The sequence below is a fragment of the Fundulus heteroclitus genome, chromosome 13 (genome assembly GCF_011125445.2).
Source record: "Fundulus heteroclitus isolate FHET01 chromosome 13, MU-UCD_Fhet_4.1, whole genome shotgun sequence".
Lineage (NCBI taxonomy): Eukaryota > Metazoa > Chordata > Actinopteri > Cyprinodontiformes > Fundulidae > Fundulus > Fundulus heteroclitus.
Genome location: NC_046373.1, coordinates 32,967,697 through 32,987,523, shown reverse-complemented (window position 1 = coordinate 32,987,523; position 19,827 = coordinate 32,967,697). Strand labels below are relative to the sequence as shown.

The following is a 19,827-nucleotide window of genomic DNA, read 5'->3' as shown; positions in this document are numbered from 1 at the left end:
CTAATTGGACATTCGTTTGGTGAACTGCTCCAAATTTTCTTTAACGGAAAGTAGCCAGACTGATCTGCGAGTGAAACCTTGAAAGCTCGCGAGATCAGGATGGTCTCACGAGGCTAGGGGCCAGCTGCTCTGTAACAGGAATAGCAGAAACTGGGGGAAGGCCCCTAGGCTGCAGACTAAGAAGTAGTGACTTAACCCCTTAAGCACAGAGGGTTTTAGGAGCAATTTTCACCCGAAATTACATATGTAATTTAAATATGACAGAAAGGCATTAAGGAATATTATTCAGGTGGAACCACTACTGCAAATGTCACCAGGTCTTATTTATAGGTGACTGGACAAAGAAAAAAATCTATCATTTTTGAGTCTTGCTTACATTTTATCCCAAATAAACACTGCAAAACATCATGAAGACCCCTTTGAAAATATAAGACAAGCCTCAGACTTTATAGATCTACATTTTGACTATAACTGCAACAAATTTGGACTGAAGTGATGTTCTACAAAGGTTTTATTTGGCAGTGTGCCAGGCGGACATGTGATTTTGTCACAGTTCTGCCAAAATTGGCCAAAACTATGTCAAATGTGTTTTTTCCACAATAAAAGGGAATCTGGTCAGATAAAAGTGCAGATTTCCATTGTACCTTCTACATATGACAAAGCCTTTGGTCATAAGATGGCTAAGTGTCAGGGTCTCCTGGACTGTGCCACATTTCCTCGCTGTCATCAGACAGAAGTGTGGCCTGACTAACCTGCTTTGAAGCTTTTTCCCTCTTTTTGTTGGTCTGGATGAGCTGCTCCTTGGCTTGGGGCAGACGGAACCTTGCGCTTCCCAGGTCTTGAGGCTGACCGTAGCTAACCAGAAGGTGGCTGATACAACTCATCTTCTTCACTATTTTCTCTGTAGAACCAGTAAAATGTATGTTGAAGAATACAGTTTATCTAAAAACCACACTAAAAATGAAGTTCTGTCTGACACTGACTTATAATAATCATAGGACCATAATTCTAGCACAGTTGTGAAACATCTGGTTTATAACTGTAGTTATTTTCAGAATAGACGTCTCACCTTGAAGAAGATAAAGGCTCAGCTAAAGTGGAGAGGGTCAGGGTCTACTGTGTTCCAAATGGTCCTGCAACATCCTCCTAGCTGTGAAAATATAGAATTTATAGAAGTTTTGTGATTATAATAAAATAAATTGTATATTAATTTTATATCATAGCCAGATAACATAACATTTGTAATGATGTAGATAATGTAAAAGCTCTATAACAATCCTTCAATCGATGCCACATAAGTATATGTGGTTCCTTTATTCTGGAGGTGGTTCTGGAGGGTTGGTGGAGGAGGGAATTCAGTGCAAAGTTTTCTGATTACAAGATCAGCATTATTTCCTACTGTATTAATGTGCCCTCTTTCTAAAATATCAGACACTTAATGTAATGCTGGAAAAAAAAGTTACAGCACAGCTTACTTGTGAACTGGGTCTCTTAGAAGCATTTCCTCATCTTCTTCCACTTCAAAATCCAAACTGTTGTCTGAAGATTCTTCGACTTCTCCGTCACTGGTCTGCCAAATTTCCTCCAAAGCTTCCCAAACAGTAATGTTCTTCTTCTGTGCCATTATTATATTTAATGATGACAAAAGAAAAGAAACAACACCGAAAAGATTCACGAACAAATGCAGCAATCTGCGCTTGTGGCCGTGCGTGAGGCAATCTTAGTTCAACGCAGCCATGTCTACAGATTTTACGCATGGAGCATGAAGGAAATTGTGTCACCGAAAATGGATCTGAGAATAACCGCTGACCCCTTGTTGGAAAGTTAAGTGCCTCTAGTTTCCAACAATAACAGCCATGAGGGGGTGGGACAAAAAACTGCTTTGTACTGTTGCATATTTCCGACAGAATTCGACATGCCGGGTGGATCTTTAAATCTCATTTTGTTTGTTTACAAAACTATAATTGCACAGCACAACATGAGATTTGTACAAGTTAAAACCCCCAAGAAAAATTTTTATCTGTTTTTTTCGTCCAGTTTTGTTATCAGCTCAGTCATCTGTTTTGCTGCCTCTGCTGTGCAGGCTTGTGGTGGGAAAAAGAAACACCAGGTAGAACAAACAAGAACCCCCAGGAGAATAAAAAGTTTTACAGTCTATGAAAAATTAATTCAGATGAGGACTATCAGTCTTCTCTAATACTTTGACATCAGTGTAACAACCTTCATTTATGTAAATAAAGACTCCAACTCCTCTTCTTTTCCCCAACTGCTCAGTGTTGCGGTATGCTTGGAGAATTCCGTCATTGGTAGTGCGCAGTCCGGGGTGTGCTCGCTGGCCTATGTTTTGGTGAAACAGAGGTCAGCAGATGCGCAGAAGTCCCTATTTTGGACTGGCAGTTCATCTGTCTTGTCAGCCAGGGAGCAGACATTAGCAAAGTGTATTGAAGTCAAGGCTATGTGAATTCTCTTTCGCCAAAGCTTCAAAAGTGCGCCTGCATGTTTACCTTGTCTGAGTTTTAAGTAAATCCGATAGAATGCAGCTGCAGCGCCAACCAAGAACTTAGTGAAGTGTTGGTCCATGAAAAATTAAGCAAAAACGTCTAGAGGGAAGACTGTCTAATGTTAATTAGTTCTTCTCGACTGAAAGTGATCATAGAATGGTGGTGGAGAGCAGTGTGAACTCAAAAAACACAAAGTTCAACAGAGCAAAGTACTTGTAGAGACCTGACTAAAGCATGACTGTTCAATAGTGACTACGAGCTGCAAAGCAAAATGCTTCTTCATGAAGCGGGAAAACAGACCTCTGATGTTGACTTTTGTCAACAGATTAATCAGAACAGCAAAGAGAGCATGCATCCCAATTATCAAAAAGAACATATCATCACAGAGAGGAAACAAGACAGTATTTGCCTGCTGTTTTTGTAAACTCCTCCATCAGCAGAGATCCTGAGCAGAGAAAGATGTATGTTTACTGACTTTCTGTAGCTGTATGTATGATGTCAGGTTGTTGCTTAGAAAGAAATTATGAAAGTATGCTTTTTTTTAGGAGAAGTGTCTTTGAAACATTATTTCTGTCATGGGAGGCTCAGAACCAGGAGGACCCAGAATTCGACCAGACAAAAGAGGTTTGAGATGAAGCAGGATTTAATGAGCAGATATGGGCAAAACAGTGGTCAAAATCATAATCCAAAAATGATACAAAAATGGCAGTCCAAAATCCAGAGGTAGATATAACAAGCAAAAGGAAAACGTGGAACTTAAACTCACTGGAGGCTTGACAAGGAAAGACACTATATAACAAGACAAGAATTGACGATGAACTGGCAGGGAAGTGGCAGAGGAGACAGACTTAAAAAGGCAGGAGAACAAAGGAGAGAGAGTGAGCCAATTAACTAGAAACAGGTGGAGGTAATCAGAGGGAGGGAAGTGGCTTCAGGAGGAAACAAGCTGACAGAAAACACGTGGAAAGGAACAGACACTAAACCGACCCTAGAACATAAATAACCATGAAGAACAAACCTAAGACAGAAGATAAAACTAAGACTAAACAGAGCACAGAAGGGAGATCAGAACTAATACAAAGACCGGATAAACTAAAACAGTACATAAGCGGAAGAATCCAAAACAAGACAGAACAGAAGCAAAACCTGAGGTGGAAGAGAGGAACAGCTGATCAAATAATAAACAAACCAAAACAAAACCCAGATTATGACAATTGTATCTTTGTAAAACCAGGTTAACCCTGTTTTGAAGCAAAGTACTCTGTCCACAAACTCAAATGCAACAAGATTTCGGCCCCAGTTAAAAAAAGAAGAAAGAAAAACAGCTTCCTGATCATCTTTATTGGTCCATAGGTTAAGGACACATTTACAAAACTTAAACAAAACTCAACGTGTTACATTTCAGTTTGTATACAAAGAGTTTTTATTTTACATAAAGGACAGTGTCATAGTTTTTATATAAAACGGGTGCTTCTGTTTCATACCAAGATAACTGTTGCTGTTGCTGGAGCTTTATAGAAACATTAAATTCCCAATAAATGCAAGGTACGTTTCTATTATTGAAGTTGATTACACTAACCTTGTCATTACATACTTTTTGGAGTTATATCATGTGTTTGCTTTGTAATAAGTGTAATTATGAAAAATTTAAACTGATATGATGAAAAACACAAAATCAGTTAATATCCATTACAATTGTCTACACTCATTCTTTGTTTGGTATTTGTAAGTTGTATCTTAATGGTGTTGATGTTACTGAGTTTTGCTGCACTTTAAGTTCAGTTTATTTATTTTGTTTATTCTTGTTTGTAAAGTAAGGTACTTCCATTTGATGTGGGATGAGAGGTAATTTAGCTGGTCAATGTAGGAGCCAGTTATAGTTCTTGGTGTTTGGGTATAGTTTAGGTCTAAATTATTTGGTTTGGGTGATAGTGTTTTCTTTGCATGCAGGTTGACACACTGACCTATATTTTGCTCTACTACTAATGGCTTGTAGAGGGAAAACCTATATAGGTTAGCAGTGAGAGAGCAGAGAGTGTTTGGGTGACAGGAAGTCATACGTTATTTTCTGCTTTCTTTGGCACAGAATAAACCAATTGGTTAAGTTCTGCCATATCCACACTCTACATAATCAACTATCCATCTCACTTGTTGTCAAATACCACCACTTGGGATTTTGGATTGTTTGTTCATCTGCAATCTGTATTCAATAATTGGGATTATCTGCCACTTATCTCCAAGTCTGGGCATCATTCTGTAAGTGCATCAGAACCAGGATTCCCCGCACCCAGAAGCGATTAAAGAGGTGGTTGATGGTCGCTACAGTCGAGTTTAAATTCTAATTTGTTCTAAAGTTAGAATGCTTATTGCTTTTTAAGTAAGTAGAAGCCTGGCGAGGCTGAGAGCAGCAAGATGAGATTATCAGGATGTCAGGACAGATCTTCGTAGATCACCAAAGGCTTGGATAACCTGGTGCTGCCTATCTGCTGAATTCCAGTATATATAGGCAGGTAAACAGGTTGTTAGCTTGATTAAGCTGCCGTAGGAGAGGCCTCATTGGTGCTTTAGATAAACTTGATTGCACCTGTGTAGGATGAATGTAATAGCAAGCAGACAGACAGGCCAAAACATCACAATTAGCTTATTTTCCAATACAAACTTGTAGTTTTTCATCCAAAATAAAATGTCAAAAGACTTGTAATTGATTCTCCAGAACTCTACCAATCATCAGTTCACAGAGAATAAATGTTAATAGGTTCAGTCATCCCTCACGTAATGACATCGGAGTTAAAGGCTGTCCGAATTCAGCACAGTAGTCCAAAGCTTCTTTCCTCCCCACTATAGAATTATTCCTGTTGAACCCGTTAAAGGTCAAGGAGCAGGAGCTAGGAGCTATTATTAAGGGTATTTGGATGGAGCCTGAATTTTCCAAACGGAGGTGTTGTCAAAGAAAGTGCATAAATACAGTGCTGGCAAAGAGGGAAAAGTGATGAGCTGAAGCATGGAAGTCCTCCCAAAACCATACATTTTGGATTCATTGATTTTTCTACCCTCTCTTTTCTCTGAGAAAATCTGTTAATAAAAGCATATTAACAGAGTTATTTTATGACAAACTTAATGAAGGATTAGAGCAAATGAGAGAAATTTTCACCTCAACGATCCATAGTTATTTTCTTTAAACACGTTTTATCCTTTATATAAACAGTCTCAAGAATTTTAGCTACCGTGTGTGGGCTAAAGTTCTTTATGCCATTTTTTTGTGTGTATTGTTTTTTATGGCAGGTTTTTACTTGGTGTTTTTAATAGGTGTTGAGCTGTGTTTCTCATGCCTCTCATGCGCTTGAAGAAACAGTCCAGCCTTTGAAGATGTAACAAGCGTTTCTCTGACACTAACAAGACCTGTATTTATCAGGACACTTAGAAAACCCACTGAACAGTACATGGCTGTGTAAAGTCAAGGGAGTTCAGTGATTAAAGAGGGGTAGAAATACATTAGCAAAACCTCATGGGAGACAGCTTGCTGCCTTGTTATCATCCATCATCACTCCAGAACTGCTCGTTTGATTGAAGGAGGGCAGCAGCATTATTTATGTGACACATTACACGTGCCCTTCCTGTTCTGTGTCTCAGGTGTGATGAGTGCCAGCTCTGTTATCACTTCGGGTGTCTGGACCCCCCACTGAAGAAATCCCCCAAGCAGACTGGGTATGGTTGGATCTGCCAGGACTGTGACACATCATCATCCAAGGTGAGTGAAAATGGCCTGGGTGTGCAGAAATGCCGTGGCTATACTAATGATCTATTGTATTAAGGACCTTTAAAAGGGTGAAACAATTATTACAAACAAGCTGACATTTTTAACCCCAGGTTTTTGCATTTTAATGTCCAACAAGCTGTGGTAAGTTAAGTCTGAGGTTTGGCTGCAATGTTTGGCAATAGTTACATTTTTAGTAGAATCTAAGTTAAGCTGTCCATAAATAAAGGAAGTTTTATGTTTAGATGTATAAAATTGGATATGGACACATGTGACACCAATGTTATCCTGGAGATTTATTTTGAGCTCCACTTCACTGTTTCACCTAGATTGTTTGAGCTTGTGTTGAATTGTCACAGTTGAATTGTGATGTAGGTAAGGGAGAAAAAGTTGGATTATCTGGTCCTACAAGACAATGAAGTATACGCTACTGTAAGTATAAGTGTTTGCTATCAGCATTTTCCGGTAAATGATTGCTTTAAAGTTTTCCTGTACATAGTCTTTAGGTAAAGGGAGAACGTCTGGTATCTAGGGTGACCAGATGTCTTGATTTGTGCGGGACCGTGCCACATTTTTCACTCCTGTTGTGGTGCCGCACAGATTGAAACAATGTCCCACATTTGACTGGGTCAAATTCAGAACAGTCAAAAAAATTATGCGACAGGCAATTTTTTGAAAGGAACACAGAGCCACAGTTATCTTCACAGACAAGAGCTAAGTTGGCTGTCAATCAAAATATGCAGCAGCGCCCCACGTCATGATCAACAGGCGCAGCAGGATGCTCATAAAATAAAACAAAAAAGATTTTGATGTATACACAATAGTATGTAAGAAAAGGAAATACAGTTACAACAAAGACTGGGGAACAGTTTATAACTGGGTGAGGGTGGTGAGAGGTGATTCTGGGAGCTTTTTTGTGAAGTTTGCCAAAGACGTCAAGTGACACTGTAAAAGTGTAAAAGTGTTTCACAAGAAACACACAACTGAAAAAGCCACTTTGTGAACTAGTAATTTATCAAACCCAAATAAACCTGCCAGACACATAACGTACAGCAGCCAAAAATTAAACTGGACAATATTTAACTTTACGCGAAGTTTAATAACATTTTCTAATAACCTTGAAAAAAGTGTTATATGTTAAAACTAGTACAGTTTTTTATATAAACAATTACACTTCAAAGTTTTTTTTAGAAGCTTGTAATGATTCATTGTTGTACACAAACAGGCAAAGTAGAGATTGATTAATATACTGTGCAAGCTGTGTCAGGATGCAGCTTGTAGGCTGCATGCTGAGCCTCCCTTCCTCTTTCTCTTCCCTGCGCAGCCTGATTGGTTCCACCTGTCAGGCTGCAATTACCCCTGATCGGTTGCCACCTGTGTTCACCTCTTTATAAGACTCACCTCATTCTGTTCTCGTTGCCGGTCCATAGTGCTCACTCCTGCTCAGTTTCTGCCAGAATCCTGTGTCAGCTCAGTTTTTTGTTCCAGTCAGCCAGAAGTCTTTTCTCCAACTTTGTTTTTGTTCCAGTCAGCCAGAAGACTTTTCTCCAACTTTGTTTTTGTTCAAGTCACTGCCTAAGACCCAGCTCAGCTCTGTTCCAACTCAAGTTCCAACTCCTGTTCTCAACTCCTGGTGAGCCGTTCTGGTCTCAAGTCCTCGGCTCTGATGTTCTGGTCTCAAGTCCTCGGCTCTGATGTTCTGGGGTCCGTTCTTCGTACGTTGCTTAAAACATCCAAGATCAAATGACACATCCAAGATGATTTCATCCGGCTAATCATGATCCGGCTAATTGGGTTCTTCAAACACACCTGTTGTTTATGATTAGTATCGCTGGATTGAGTTATCTGAGACAACTGCGCGTTCATGCGTTTGTTTAAAAGGGGAAATGTATCGATAGTAGAAACATTGATCAGCAACGCTGCTATTGGCTGTTCAGCAAAAGCCAAAGAATGCCCACAGTTTTTCTCCCAAGCAGAACAGGAGCTTTTAATGGAAGGTTATGCCGAATTTGAGTCATTAATTAAAACACCTCAAAATCTGTTAAAGCCAGGAGAGAGGGTTGGCAAAAATCAGCAGACAAATTAATGCGTAAATACTGTCCATGGTAGATGTTTCTATCACTTTCTACAGTATGAATTTTTGCATTTTAATAATCTCATATTTACTTTGTTCTTTTATATCAGAGCCTCCACTGGACCCACTAGAACATGGGGACAAGTAAAAGTGAAATACAGGAATATTCTACAAAATGGTAGCCTTTAATTATTACACTTTATTTTAAAAAGGCACTTGTTATGTCAAGAGATCCAGTGTCATTCCTTAGAGACGGGAAGTAAAGGACACGTGCAAACTGGGAATTTTAACAAAAAAAATCTTTATCCATAAAAAATTTAAATCTTCCTTTTCCAAGTCATACACAGCTTACACGGTAAAACTGCATTGCTCCGTGTCTAGATAATCCATCCATAGTTTTTTCTAATACAATATACGGCTCGACAGGAAGCAAGCCTTTCAAAGTAAAACTAAACTTCACAATAAAATGGCCTGAACAAATCTTCACACTTGAATATAATAAAAATAAAAAGCAAACTATCATACAAATAACTTAAATATTTTAGATTTATGACTCCAACATCACTTTTTCCTCTTTAAAAGCCACTGTTAAATGATGTGTTTGTCTGTTTATAACATCCACCAAGAAAAATCTCTCTACAATTACACTGTCGCGCTGCGCTAAAGGAACCTGCGCAATACGCGATTAATTCGAAAAACTCTGCAAATTATTCTTGCACCTTCCGCAACAGGTTGCTGTCGTAAAAATGGACATGGCTACGGCAGACTTCCCTATCTCCTCCGCTTATAAAGCCGTGATCTAATCTTGTTTACATGAAATAAGCCTGCTCTCAAGCAGGCTTAAGCTGGCGCACATGTTGCTATGACAACAAGTGCAGGATGTCTTTCGAAGAACCAAACGATCCAAGATCATGCCAAATCGTCAACAATGAAATCCTGCTAACTGAGTTAGCGACGTACGAAGAACGGACCCCTGGTCTCAAGTCCTCGGCTCTGATGTTCTGGTCTCAAGTCCTCGGCTCCGATGTTCTGGTCTCAAGTCCTCGGCTCTGATGTTCTGGTCTCAAGTCCTCGGCTCTGATGTTCTGGTCTCAAGTCCTCGGCTCAGATGTTCTGGTCTCAAGTCCTCGGCTCCGATGTTCTGTTCCCAAGTCCTCGGCTCCGATGTTCTGGTCCCAAGTCCTCAGCTCAGATGCTCCGTCCTGGTCTCAAGTCTTCGGTTCCAGAGTTCCTCCCTGTCAGTCTCTCAACACGCCTCCTGGCAGCCAGCTTCTGCACCCTACACCTCCGTCTGTTGTAAGACTCTGGGTTCCATCATCATCCATCTTCCACACTATTCAATAAACTCACTCCTAAAAACTAGCTCTGTGTGTGCATGCTGTGTCCGGGTTCATCCTAAAAAAATCTTGACAAGCTGTGTTAAATTAAAATGTATAACATTATCATGGTGTTGGTAATGTGTCCCACATTATTCTGATATACCTCATTTGGTTTTTTTTAGATCTGGTCACTCTACTTGCTATAGTTTTACAGCCCAGTAAAAATTATCTGGTCTTTACCAGGCATGCTGGAAAAAAAAATCTAACCTCAAATGCAAGGAAAAAACACACATCTTAAAACTATGCCAAGCTGGAAAGACAATTCATAATATTCAAGAGCTTCATCTCAGACTCTTAACAACCGATGAGCCAACATAGATATGTTTGTCAATAATTTATAGTCGCATGCTTGGTTACAAACAAATCCATATTAGCACAAACACATCATCAGGCACTTTACAAAAAAAGATCTATTCAATCTAATTACACAGACAGATTCTAAGTCAGTTACCATCATTCTAAATTGATCCTAGTTATAAAACAATGCAATCAAGTTCAGTTTATTTTTAAAATTGGTTCAACAGTTTTCTATCAAAGGGTACCCAGTGGATTGCATTGAGTATTTGACTTGCAGCATTCACACCTCCTGAATGTCCAAAAAGCGACAGTGAGCAATCGATTGCTTTGTATCTTTCATTGACTTTGTGGCAGTCATTGATACTGATCATGCATATAGCAACAGTGGAAATGAAAATAACCAGGCTGAGCAAGATCATCCACCTGTCACTACCAATTGTTTTTTTAATACAGAGCAGCCACAAAAAAGAAACACAGACATGGATCTAAAAAGTTAATGACAGTAGTAGACATTTAATGGCTTCAACTGTGAGAGAAACACAGCTAAACAGATAAGCTCTAAGCCAGTTTTCGAGTCTATAGGACAAAGCACATAGAGCTAGTCACATTAAAAGCTCAGCCAATAGAAGAGAGATCAGGTTAAACACTGAAAGACAGGGCCAAGTGTATCATCTATAGGAGAACATCAGAATCAGCTTCATTTGGCAGGTCTGTGCGCACATACAAGGAATTTGATTCTGCATTGTACAATTTTCATAATTTACTATATACTATATATTACAATAACATAATCAAACACAGTCTGCATTAAAGAAAACACATATGAACGGACGATCAGAAAGAGACGGATTGATTGATTTTGATTACAGTTTATTTTGTTCGTCCTACTGAGGAAATGCAGGGAATAGGTAAACTAAAGAGCAACAACATTGATATTAAGGACCATCCGGAACAGAATAGGTCAAACCAAAATATAATTATACTATTTACAAACCATGAACCATCCCTGAAGGAAATAAAAGAGAAGATAAAGGACACTTCAGCTTTCTATACACAGGCAAGTGTGCTGTTTTTAATAACTTAGGTCAGATCCATAAATTTAGCAAGGCTTTCTCTCTTTTTATATACATGGAAAGCTATTAAGTTTAGTCTCTAAAGAGTGTTTGGTTTAAAAAAGTTGTTAATTTACCTGTAAGGTAAAATTTGGGATTTACGAGGAAGTTTTAACTTAGCCATGGTGAGAACAACGACAAGGACTTTAAATACAAAACCACTGACTTTTGAGCATGGATATTCACACTGCACTGATTCAGCAGAGTGTTCTTTGTGTTAGAGCCTGCTGCAGTGGACTGCTGCCCCCATTGCAGGCAGGCTGCACCTTCTCCTCAGTCTTGTTGATATTGATATGGAGATGGTTTTGTGGTTCCAGTGCACATCATTTGCCTCAGAGACAGCCTTCAATAGCTATACCATTAGAGACCTTCTGTAGGTGATTATTGGCAGTGTTGTATCAGAAGTCTGATTGTAGCGTGAAGAAGAAAGGGGAGAGGACAGTTACCTGAAGAGCACTCTGTGCTGCTATCACATCTGTGAACATCATAGTGCTCCTTGGATGGTCCAAACATGTAAAAAAAAACAGTTGAAGCATGTATGACCATGTCCTCCTCCCCATCTTTGGACAATACTCCAACTGAAGGGCTCCTGTTCAGAGTTTGTCAGGGACTCAAGGTATTTTAGTACAATCCTCTCCATTGTCTTCATAAGGTGAGAGATGAGGGTGACTGTCCTGAAGTTGTTCTGCTCCCTTGGGTGAGCAGTTGTGAGAACTGCAACCATGCAAGAGGTTTTCTCAAAGGGAATGTACCTTAAGTAGACTGAGGATCAGGTTACAAATGCAGTGAAGTATAGTGCAAAATTGGTAGGAACAGTGCCTGGACATTCAGAGGCTAATACCGTTTGGTCCAGCTGTCTTACAAGCTTGGTCTTTCTCTCTCTTTATCTGTTCAGATGTGATGAGGAGTTAAGAAGTGGAGGAGGGTGAGGACATTTGAGAAGCGAGGGGGTGGGGATAGGCACAGCAGAAGATGTTAGGACACAGGAGGATGTGGTGTGTAGCAGCAGGTCAGTGTTTTGGAGGGAAGGTGAGTATGCGGCAGGTGCAAAGTCAAATCTGTTAAAGAAGAGATTGAGTTTTTTTGCCCAGTCGCTATCTCCAAACTCAGGCACTGCCCCCTGGTCAACACTGTGGCCAAAGATGATCCTTAGGCTTTTCCAAACCTTTGACATTAATCTGTTGGAAGCACTCGTTCCAGGTTCCCCCTGTAGCTATCCTTGCCTCTCCTAATTAACTTCCTTGAATTCCCTCTGGACCCTAATCATGTTTGGGAGCAATCCATTTTCCAACACGCTTATCTCTATTGGGGTCGTGAGGGGAGCTGGTGTCTATCTCCAGCTGTCAATGGGTGAGAGGCAGGGTACACCCGGGACAGGTCGCCAGTCCATCGCAGGTCAGAGTTGCTGACAGAGTCACCGGAACATTGTTATCAAAGATTAACTTAACCCACTGCTCCATGGTAGTTTATTCCACAGATGCAGGCAAACTGAAAACATTTGCATTTGGTTTATTTTGGCAACCAACAACAGAGCAGTTGACATGAGCGCGACATTTGGACATCTATATTTTTAACACAAGTCATTAGTGGCGGTGACACACCTAGTAATTTCAGTTGGCTGACGAGAGGCGTGCATGGCTTCTGTTAGCATCCTTCCACAAGTGACGTAAATCAAGGAGGAGCACCAAAATCTCCCTTTGTGGAGAGCACACTCTTGTGGGTTTTTCTGGTTTGTACAAAGAGTCCGCACACAAAAAACAAGTCACTTACTTTAACTGAGGCCCAACACCAACACACAAGTTTTAACATGAAAAAGTATGCTTTCCAGGTAATGACTTCTTTAAGAAAAATGTCTGACTACAAACAGCTGAGCAGCCAAGGGAGGTCTTCATCCTAGAATGCATTGCAAAGGTAAAACTATGGTGCCCAAAGGAAAAATAAGCAAATATGAATTTGAAATTGACTTTAGTGTCACCAATAATACATTTTAGTAAGAAGTAAGAAAATAAAAGGTTTAAGGCCAAAAAGTTTTCAGGGATCCATTTAAAGTTTCTTACAAGGCCTAATTTACTTTGATAACCTGATTGCTCTCCTTTTAATCATCCACTGCACCCAAACTTAACACACCCCACTTTCTCTAATTAAGTTAGCGTCCTCAGATTCCACATCCGTCCCACCCATCACTTCCCTGGGGACACCCTGTTGTCATTGTCAAAAATCGTTCCAGTTGGAAGCAGAGAAGATGATCTTTATACTCTTTCTGGTGTCATCCAGAAAATTAAATCCTTGAGAACAGTAAACCTGCAATTGATAAAACATGGAGTTGATTTCTCCTTCTGAACTAAATTGAAAGGTAACTTCTCCATGAATCATAGTTGAAGAATTGATTGGTTTTGTTGTATAAGCATTATGTTTGTGTTTGTCAATACATTTCAGCCTTCTGAGTGTTTTGGGGGGTGTTTTATTTTATATGTAGGTTGATAAGTATTGCCTTTTGTTGACATCCTTTTTATTTGTTTTTTTTTTTTTATTTCATGAGAACAACAAACATATTAAATATTAAACCCCAACTCTGATTTGCCTGGAGAGACACCTGAATGGCACCCCAAAACAATTGAACTTGATTACCTGTAACAGTGGAGTTTCCGGGTAATCCTATCAGGAGGATTTGTTTAGTCTCTTTGCTTGTTGTCAACGTCAACAAATTACGCTATAAGATAGCTTGTGGTAGCCTCTGTGTTTCATTAAAAACAGTTTTATTCTTTTTATTTGTCATTAGAAGGGGGTATTCTTCCTTGCTGAGCCTGTTCTTTGTGGAAATTAGGGGCTGATTGATGCTGGTGCAGAGGAAGTAAATTAGAAGAGGCATGTTAGAAATGCTGAGTCACAAAAATGAAACATTCAATTATGAGGAAAATTGAAAGGTTATAACGCCCTGTAAATGTTAAGTGGTCCCTGGATAAAAATCTATTAAATATAAATTTCTTTTCAAATTGACTTTTCATATCAATTTTAACATTCAGTGAGGTATTTACTCTTAGAGAGAAAATGGACAAGAGTGCTGTCGTTTAATTATGCTGTTTAGCAAAACAGTTAAGTTATTATATTACAGTAAATTATTTAAGGTTTATTGGATTTGAATGAAAATTCTCTGCTTTGGATACAGTTTACTTATATCTACATTGTTGAATGAGAATTACAGACATTGAAAGTGCAGAACTCTCTCTTCCAGTGTTTTAGATTTGAGAGTAATAAATAACAAAGAAAGTATAGACTCTTTCTCAAATTGTACAGAATCATTTCTGTAAATGACTATGCACAAACAAATATCTAACGCATGAAACAAATAGATATCTATACTGAGACTGATTTTTTTCTATATGGCTGCAGGTTTGTTACTTTGTTATTACCTGTTGGAAGCTCTTTCTGCCTGTAGTTTTTTGTTCTCCTCCCTCTTAAATGTTTGGGTTGAGTTGCTGTCTGCTCTCATTCATTCTTCATCTGTGATGATGATGCTCTAACCAAACAACATCTTCATTTTGTTAAAACTTAGCGTGAAGTGTTCTGTGTCAGGTATTGCAAAAGCCAGATCTTATGAGGCAATGTCATCTATCGAGACATGGATTTGTGTTTTGATTCCTTAATTAATCTAAGCTTTTTCAATTCATTCAGTTCAATAATACAATATCTCATATCCTTGAAGGGAAATAAGATATTGCAGGAGCTTTCATTATCCATGTTTCTTCTAGAGTCATTATAGATGGTGATGGCTGTAGGCCATCACCATAGAGGATTTCCTGTATCAGTCAGTGTTGCAGCTGATCTGAAGAAGCCTCTGACTGAAGACAATCTGCTGTTGAGCAGGGGTGGAATTCATACCATGCAGTCCAGCATATGAAATTTAATAAAGTCCTTTGTTGACCAAAAGGTTGAATCCCAACTGCATCTACTCTAACAGTAGTTTCTCAGGGTCTTTGGAAGAAAAATAAGCCCACAGATTCACTGATCCACCACCATACTCAGCAGTGTATGTGGAGAGCTTTTCCACATGTAATTGTATTTTTATTGCACAACAAGCCCACATGCAGAGTTTGTCGCTGATAAGTTCTTTCTGCAATTCTTGGACAGCTCGCTGTGCAGTTAAGCAAGTCCCACATTTATGTTTGTGACAGTCGCAGAAGACAGATAGACTCCAAGGCACCAATCTTTGCAGCAATTGTAAACATTTTTTAGTTTTTTCACATCATTCTTACACTCCAGGGAGAGATAATGTGATGGATTACAGTTCAGAAGTTCACAGAAATTCTGAACTCATAAATGTAAAGTAGACATTTAAAAATATATGGAATGAATTTGTTTCATTACTGTTGCAAGCCAAGAAAATGTTTTGTAAATGGAAATCTTGGGAAAAAATGCAATCCAGAAATTAAACTTTGAAAAACTTCTTCATCGAAAAATTGTTTTGAAAGTAACTTTGGTGTTTTCTCAGATTTTATTTAAAAAATGTTCCTGTCTGAATATGCCCTTAAAACTGGGCATCTTTAAAATGAACTCCACCTATGTGAATCATATTATCCAATGAAAAGTATTACAGCTCTGTGCGTGAGTGTAGTCAAGAAATTGCGTCTACCACAAATTTTCCCATCAGCAGCAGTGGTGGCGGTAGCAGTGTGGACATGATATGCGCATCAGTGCTTGTAGCCAGTTGAGAGTCACAGCACCATGGGCAACGTTGTTCGTGTGTGTATGTGCTGTGTGATTGATACAGAGACCGTGTCACTCAATTTAATCTTCTAAATAAAACTTTTGTCCCGAATTTAATTTTCCATGTATTGACGTAAATGGCCATCAATATAGACTGCATATCATGAATTAGGAAACAAATAAGTTCTTTGTAAAGTCAGATGTTCAGAAGTGGCATCTTTATATGATGGTATTCATTTATTTTGGGCACCCGAGGCCCAAAATAGAAATCAGCTCCTATGTTTATAGCAATGTCAATACTTACCGACGGGCAGACCTGCATCTTGGCACAGGTCTCCGATGTTTGGTGCAATTGAAGACAGTTTCAGCCTTAAATCTTTCTCAATAGCATCTAGTCTGTGCCAATGTTTAGTCTTAACTGCTGCCAGAGTGGAGAAACCAGCCTCTCATAGATATGTTATAGCGAAGGTTATCAAAACTCTCAAGGCCTGCTTTGCCAGGATTTTGTATGATGGCATTGACGCAGTCCAAAAAATCTACAAGTGGCTTTTGTTTGAACTGCAACTGCAGTGCCCCATCAGATGACAGCTCAATCAGCTGTTCCTGGTCGTGAAATGACAGCTGTGGGTCCGGGAGGGAAACTTCAAATGGGTTGCGAATCCACACTTGAGATGAGTCTATAGGTGGGAAGTATTTCCGTAGCTGCTTAGCGATTTGGTTGAGGTACTCAATAATGAGATTTTTCACACGCTCACCAAGGTGCACGTCATTTTCCCCCAGGAACTCATGAAGCGTAGGGAAACACAGGAGTGTGTTCTCACTCACACAGCTTTCCCAGAACAGCAGTTTCTTCATCATGGCTTCGATCGTGTCGTGTGTGTTGAACCAGGTAACACCGACTCCCTGCAGACTTAGATCCAGTTCATTCAGAGCAGAAAATATGTCTGCCAGATAGACAAGCCTCTTCAGAAAGTTGTCGTCATGCAGACTGCAACCCAAATGAAACCCAATGAAAGCAGTTTTTTGAGGTTGTCCTCAAAAAACAGCAATGCTTTGTTTTCCCTGCCCATCTCATTGTGTGAACTGTCTTGAACTTAGCAGACGAGCTTTAATGAAGTTCACCAGTTTCACAGGATCATTCAGGTCTACAAGTATCAGCTGGCATGTTTTTGGCTGCCAAGACTTCCCTGTGAACACTACAGTGTAACCAGTGAATGGATGGACATACTTTCCTGATATGAGCTATAAGCCCTGTGTGCTTCCCTGTCATTGATTTTGCCCAGTCAGTGCAAATGCCCAAGCATGTACCGTGCCTTAAAAAGGTAAAGGTAAAATATTTGCCAACTCACTTTCTTTCACACAGGTGTGAAAGACCTCATGTAGCCATGATGTCTTCAGACATTGCTCCAATGTGATGCAACACATTGTTATTGGATACTGGAATCATGTCTAACTTTTTTACTTCTTTCTCTCCAATCACCCATCCCACTATCTCTTTGGCAGCTGGCAGCCCCTCCCTTGCTATTCTGTAGCTGAGAAGACATGAAGCCCGTAATCTGTCTTTTGAAGACCCAACATATGAATGAAATTGCAGTTGTTTTTGGCTGTTTTGCAACTCCTCCAATTTTCATTTAAAAATGTAAGGGGCTTTTCAATGACATTAGCATGCTTTGTGTGAAGGTGGCATCGTAGATAAGAAGGCTTCATGCAGCTGTTTGCTAGAACCTCACAGCACATCACACACACACTGCGGCTTTGAGCTGTCTGTATGACCAGTCCAAGTGAAGCCCGGACCAAGATCATTTTCATCATATTTCCTTTCCTTATTCCCCATCTGGTGTTTACCTTCTTCACCTCTTTTGCCTTGTTGCCATCTCCTTCCCTCCTTTGCAGTTTTCTTCATTTCATTTTCTTCTCCCAGATCCGTTGCAATTCTCTCCTCTCTTGCCTCAGTTTCCTCTCTCTCTCTTGGTTCCTCTCCTCCTTCATCACTAACTTTGACCTTAGATGTCTCACCTGACAGTTTCCCTGATTTCCGCCAATTGAGCATGTTTGCGAGAATGAATGAAGTACAGGCCACAAGCTAGGTGCGCATATACAGCACAATGTGTAGAAGAAGATAACTTCTATATTTAATCTTAAAATGAAGCATAGAAGAAGACTTTTTTATGTGAAAGAGCAGCCAAAGAAAATGAAACATGATTTATTTTTTTACAAATAAAAAACTGAAAAGGGCTTTGTGCAAAAATATTCATCCCCACTGAGTCAATACGTTGTGGAACCACCATTCGCTGAAATTACAGCTGCAAGTCTTTTAGTGTATGTCTATACCAGCTTAGGACAACTAGTGACTGAAAGGTTTGCCCATTCTTCTTTGCAAAACAGCTCGAGTTCAGTCAGATTAGATGGAGAGTGTTTGTGAACAGAAGTTTTCAGATCTTGCCACAGAATCTCAGTTGGGTTTAGTTCTGGACTTTGACAGGACCCTTCTAACACATAAATATGTTTTGTTTTAAACCATTCCATTGTAGCCCTGGCTTTATGTTTAGGGTCGTTGTCCTGCTGGAAGGTGAACCTTCGCCCCAGTCTCAAGTCTTTTGCAGACTCTAACAGATTTTCTTCCAAGATTGCCCATAGCACGATGCTGCCACTGCCATATTTGGCACACGTTTGCTGTGTCTCCAACATCGTTCTGGCAAACTGCAAACAGGACTTCTTATAGTTTCCTTTCAATAATGGCTTTTTTCTTGCTGCTCTTCCATAAAGACCACATTTGTGCAGTGCACGACTAATAGTTATCCTGTGGACAGATTCCCACACCTGAGCTGTGGATCTCTGCAGTTCATCTAGAGCTCTTGGTCCTCTTGGCTGCATCTCTGATCTGTGATCTCCTTGTTGGGCCTATAAGTTTAGGTGGACAGCCTTGTCTTGATAGGTTTACAATTGTGCCATTCTCTTTCCATTTCTGGATGATGGATTGAACAGTGCTCTGTGATATGGTCAAAGCTGGGAAAACTTTTTATAGCCTAAGTCTGCCCTAAATTTCTCCACATCTTTATCCCTGACCTGCCTGGTGTGTTCCTTGGACTTCATGATGCTGTTTGCTCCGCAATATCCTCTTATTACACATAGGTGGACTCTATTCAGCCATTTGCAATCATCAGGCAACTTCCAAAGGCAATTGGTTGCACTCAGAGGAAAGGGGGCTGAATACATTTGCATGCCGCTCTTCAGTTTTTTGTCTGTCAAAATATTTTCAGCCATGTATAATTTTCTTTCTACTTCACAATTGTATACCACTTTGTGTTGGTCTTTCACATATGACTCCAATATAACATATTTATGTTTGCGGTTGTAACATGACAAATTGTGGAAATGTTCATGGGGTATGAATACTTTCGCAAGCGGTTGTGTGTACTAGAGGTTGGAGGTTTCTAAATAGTTCAGTGTGAGGTCTTGCTTCTGCAGTAAATGAATTTATTTTAAGGGTTTTCATATTTCTTTCCTGGGGTAAGTATGAGTACACAACAAGCAATGTGAAACATGACCACTTGAAAACATTTTGTCTTTCTCTTTGCTTTGCTCCTTAAGAGACAGTTACTTCTCTTTGCATTTGCTGTATCTTTTGAGTGTTGTGAATCTGTTCTTAGCTTTGTATGCTGGTCTACTGCTTATTTACATGAAGCAGGAAAAGCTTCATGCTTCAGGGCTCTGCCCTAGAGCAAGGTGACATTTTACTGGTTGGAGAACATAACGACAAATAAATATGAACTTTATTTAGCCATTTCATCAGGAAGCAAAATAAACATTTGTTGAATAACTTTTCTAAGCTGTGCTTTTGATCATCTATAAATTTCTACATTGGAATACAACACTTTGTTGAATGGAGATTAAATGTTTTCTAAATAAGAATATTATTTGCTTTAAACTCATCTTGCACATTAAGGAGGCACATGTAAGTAAAAAAACGGATAAAGACGCCAACACGTGTACACCATCACTGACA

The 19,827-nt window shown here is 39.5% G+C and overlaps 1 protein-coding gene across 1 annotated transcript in view; it reads left to right on the top strand.

The window, feature by feature from the left end:
• The window catches only part of phf14 (PHD finger protein 14), a 151,995-nt gene that overhangs the window by 111,969 nt on the left and 20,199 nt on the right, over positions 1-19,827 (top strand). The window contains exon 17 of the mRNA XM_036145607.1: positions 6,132-6,250. Coding sequence (XP_036001500.1) covers positions 6,132-6,250 — 119 coding nt within the window. The remainder of the gene's footprint in view (positions 1-6,131; positions 6,251-19,827) is intronic.